Source organism: Notothenia coriiceps, unplaced genomic scaffold (genome assembly GCF_000735185.1).
Source record: "Notothenia coriiceps isolate Sejong01 unplaced genomic scaffold, NC01 NC01_scaffold00026538, whole genome shotgun sequence".
NCBI lineage: Eukaryota > Metazoa > Chordata > Actinopteri > Perciformes > Nototheniidae > Notothenia > Notothenia coriiceps.
Genome location: NW_011359239.1, coordinates 1 through 4,529, shown reverse-complemented (window position 1 = coordinate 4,529; position 4,529 = coordinate 1). Strand labels below are relative to the sequence as shown.

The 4,529-nt window shown below is 35.0% G+C and overlaps 1 protein-coding gene across 1 annotated transcript; it reads left to right on the top strand.

Annotated features, from left to right (window-relative positions):
- The first annotated feature begins 200 nt into the window (after positions 1-200).
- LOC104957209 (uncharacterized) lies at positions 201-3,828 on the top strand. Its single transcript, XM_010784816.1, has 5 exons — positions 201-285; positions 513-830; positions 1,476-1,568; positions 1,870-1,919; positions 2,698-3,828. Exons 1-5 carry the CDS (start codon positions 201-203, stop codon positions 2,989-2,991), a joined length of 840 nt encoding a protein of 279 aa, XP_010783118.1. The 3' UTR covers positions 2,992-3,828.
- Positions 3,829-4,529: the final 701 nt, after the last annotated feature.

Here is a 4,529-nt window from a genome sequence, read left to right as displayed (position 1 = left end):
ATGCATTGGTGGATGGGTTAATTTTACCTTGGATTACCCTGAACCAAATGAAACATATACAAGTATTAATGTATTTATGCACAGAGATCAAATCATTCAAATCACTCAAAAACACACGTGGGAAAACAAAGAACACTTTTCCGTGTACCATGATGCACAAAATGAAAGTCTCAGGGTGGTTATCAAACCGATTTCACAAGATGACTGTGGGATGTACAAGTTTACATTTAATACCGATCAACAATCTCACTCCAAAGGAGTACACAATGGTTAAATTGCAACTTGGTAAGTAATGCTGCATCTTTTATAATTAGTCCCTTTTATCTTTTGTTACTGTGTTAAATATTAACCACATTTTCCAATAACTAAAGTAACATGCATGCTAACTTAAAAAATATGATTCCACCCTCAGTCATCTGCATAACTGTCCAGTTAGACAAAATGGAAATCAGTTTGCTATAATGCCAACACAACAGAGAGAGAAGTTTGACTTGTCTTTTTTATATTTGCAGATGAAGGCTGCCAAGGACCATTACATCAAACTGCGTACAGAACAGCTAAAACCACCATCTCATGTGAAAAGAAAGAGTTCACTCCAGACTCCAGATTCAAGTTTTTCTGCAAAGAGAACGGTTCAATCTGTGAAGATATTTTATCAACAAAATCTGCTCTGAGGTCAAACGGGATGTTCACTCTCACAGAAACAGAGAGTGGCTTCACTGTGTCCATCAGTAATGTGTCCCCACAGCACACTGGAGTCTACTGGTGTGGAAAGGAATCAAGTAAAAGATACCGAGCTGCTCTCAGGAAAATACAACTGGAGGTGGAAGGTGAGAAACTAAATATGTGACCTTAATGTAAATACATACACATTTATATGATTGTATAAATACAGTCAATCATCTATGTTTGTCTGTCTGCAGCTACTTCTGACTTAACTAGGTGTGCAACTATTGGACAGAATTGTATATACAGGTGTGAATATCCCCAGAAAGTAACGACTGGATGGCAAGCATTAAAAGCGACATAAATTAATTCTATATAGATATTTTCTGATACATTTTTTGCCTTTTGTTTACCCAGTTAAAGACATATCCAAATGTTCCTCTATACAACTTTTATTCTGAGTGAACCTTTCATTTGATAAAATCAGATTTAATTTTCTGAGAGTCGTGGTAAGGGAGTATTTTTTATAACATATTGTTATTTTCGGTGAAATTCCTGCATGATATTTTTTTTGTTTTCTGTTTGTTCATTCATTTGTAAGCTTGCATGTGTAACTTCAATGCACTTTTTTTTGGTTTCAGCAAAACCCAAACCAACCACATTTCCTGTTTCTTCAACGACTACTGCATTTGCTGAGTCGTTTTAAGAGCCTTTTTGACATCTTAAGCCTTCTGCTGCGGGAAAACGTTTTTTTTAATTTAAATTCGTTGAAATTCCTGTTTGATATTTTCTTTGTTGTGTGTTTGCAGATGGCCCTGATATTGTCATCCCTGTGATCATCTGTGTAGCCGCGCTGCTGCTGCTACTGCTGTTTGTGATCATGTTGATCCTGATCTACAAACGTAAGCATTACTACCGGTTTGGAAAATGTTAAACATGCACATGATACACTCAGAACCACAGTCACAACATCTCCATCCTGTAAGCATCTGATTACTTAAAGGCTAAGTAGATTAAAGACTTTAGTTTTTGTTATGTCTGGAAGTTGATTTTTAGGTCTACAGTCAATCCTACTTCAAATAGTCAAATACAAAAGGATCAATTCTTAACTGAATAGTGCAGCAGATGCTTTTTGTAAATTAGGAAGACAGAAAGTCCACTGTGTTTATGTTTACTTTGTTCTCTGATTTATCTTTCTGCTAGGATATTCCAAAAATAAAAGAAATGCCGCAGCAGAACAGCACGTCACAAAGGTGAGTTCATTAATAATTATCTCTGTACTTTGGTCATTCAAGCTGGTTGTAGGAGCCTTATTAATTACATATGTCACTTTGTTTCTATGATGCAAATGAGAAAATAATAGGATAGCATTAAGCTGCAAACGGGCCAGTAGATTCCTTATTGAAGAACAACACACGGTTTCTTCTCCACACTGTATAGCCAGTCTGTTTAGTATTAGCCTAAAGCTCCAACACTGATGTTTAGATTCATGTAAAGAATGAGCAAAAGGTAAACTACGAATACCCCAACAATGCCAGACTCAAGTTTCTTCTTTGTTTTAAATATGAAATAAACATAAGTATTATTTGTAATTATCATTAACACACTGTTGATGTCGCTTTATAATATATTAAGGGTATGTTTAGGAATGTTTTTAAATAAATACATATTAACAATATTCATGGTTTTATATTGTATCCAGGTCAAAAATATGTTATGCAGGTCTGAAAAATCTTTTCTTGTTTTCACAGTCAAAGTATGACTTTATTTCCTAAGTTATTATTTGATATGCACAACGGAATCTACATATCTGAAGTTACTTTAAAAGTGTTTATAAAGCTGTTGTGGCAGAGGGACGACTGAAACAGCTAATTGTTATTTTAAATGTAATTTCATCTTAAATCAGCTACTCCTGGCTATGCTTTGTTTCCACTTATTCAACTATTATTGAATTATGTCTATCATACATCTTGTTTGGTTAGTGTTTATTGTTGAATTGGATGAATTGCGTTTTCTATTCTTTCCTGGAAGGATTATATCTACGAGGAGATGCGCCCAGTGCCCGCAAGACTCAGGAATGCAATAACCCCGACTTATCCCACCGCCAACTTTCCCACAAACCCCTCTGCCTCGCTGCGTTTCTCTACCATCAACTTTAGAAACGGCTCTGGTGAAGCTGCTGAGGTACTGATGACCAATCCCAGCTCCTCTGCATGTGATTATTCTGCTGTGAAGGAAGTAGAGATACCAACCTACTCTAATGTGAGCCAGCCCTCTCCAGAGGACCCTCTGTACTCTAATGTCAACAAGACACAGCAGCAATAAGGAAAGACCAGGCAGGGAATTATGATATCTACTAAATGTACGACCATCATTTCAGCTCATTCATGTTTGATGTTATTTACAGTGAGATTCAGACTTCAGGAATTACACAAAGATATTAGGATGTTAGGACCTGAATCCTGACACACAGGATTTACAATATCATCCACATTGTCTATGGTTAGAAACTGTAAAGAAAGGACCTGAAAATGATTTGAATTACTTTTTATTTTTTGTATTTTGGGTGCAGTGATGTAATTGGTCAACTGGCTGATTGTAATTACAGTATATTGGGCGGTGTTTGAATCACTTCTGCAGGTGTCGGCATTGCAAACACTGGAAGTGTAACATCTCAAATTGCAGCAATAACAACTGACTTGAGAATGGAAATTAAATGAATTATTATTGAATCATATCATAATATATCAGCAACAATATTAAAGTGCAAGTGATTACTTACAGGGTCAATAATCTGTATGATGGGAATTGTAAATAAAGATATACATCTGTGTGAATGTCTTCGTAAATATGTTTTTTTTCCTTCTAGGAAATAAGCATGTGACATGTTTTGACTCCCTGAAAAAGAGATGTTAAGAACTGTATTCAATAGTATAAAATCAACTTCAGTATTATAAAGTATAATTGGACTGTGGCTTCGTATTATACTGGTTGTATTATATAAAACGATGGTTATAATAGGATGATCATGTCTGTTTTCACTTCATACTTTATTGTGAATTGCATGAAATTATGAGCTGTTTTTTTCTTTGAAGTATGTTTGACTGTGTGTGTGCAGACCCCAAGAAGTTAATGTCCATGCTAATGGGGATCCTAATAAAAAATAAGAATAATCAGAACTGAAATCATTAAAAATCCAAATGACACCTGCTTGTTTTTTCATTTGCTCTTAGATTACATTACATTTTATTTAGCCAACACTTTTATCCAAATCATCTTACACTGCCATGACCGACATTACCGGCTCAAATAACTGATCCCAGGTGCTGTACATTATAAAAGTAATACAAAATATGATGACCTGCAAATGTATTACACAAAAACAAGGCCTTTAAACTACTAACATTGGATTTATCATCAGGCAATAGAGATAAACTGTAAGTAGTTAAGTTGCAGATTAATTCATTAGTAATTTTTATTTGTTTAAAAGCTGATATATCATGAGAACGTGATTTAATTCTTCCACCAGCAGCAGATTCAAGTGGTCATGTGCTTTGGGTTGAGTCTTATATGGGCCTATGTTTCACATCCGGTCGTTTTTTGTATAGCTTTCTAGGCCAAGATGAGGGCGTAATGTTGTAAAATAAAACCTCTTATACTTGTATATAGACTCTTCATGCACTATTTCAATTTTATTTGTATTTACTTGCACATCTCAAAACATTCTCTTGCACTATTTTATCTGCTTTATTTGTTCTATTTCCTATATATATATATGTTGCACTGTTTGAGGAGCCTGTGACCCAAGTATTTCATTGCCATATCTACACTGTAGCTGTTGTGCAAATGACAATAAAGCCTTG

Bases quoted from the DNA above. Each gene is read 5' to 3' on its own strand.
- LOC104957209 (XM_010784816.1), top strand. From the start codon at position 201: ATGACTGTGGGATGTACAAGTTTACATTTAATACCGATCAACAATCTC. The intron at 286-512 runs GTAAGTAATGCT...TTATATTTGCAG, and splicing joins AATGGTTAAATTGCAACTTG to ATGAAGGCTGCCAAGGACCA. The intron at 831-1,475 runs GTGAGAAACTAA...GTGTGTTTGCAG, and splicing joins AATACAACTGGAGGTGGAAG to ATGGCCCTGATATTGTCATC.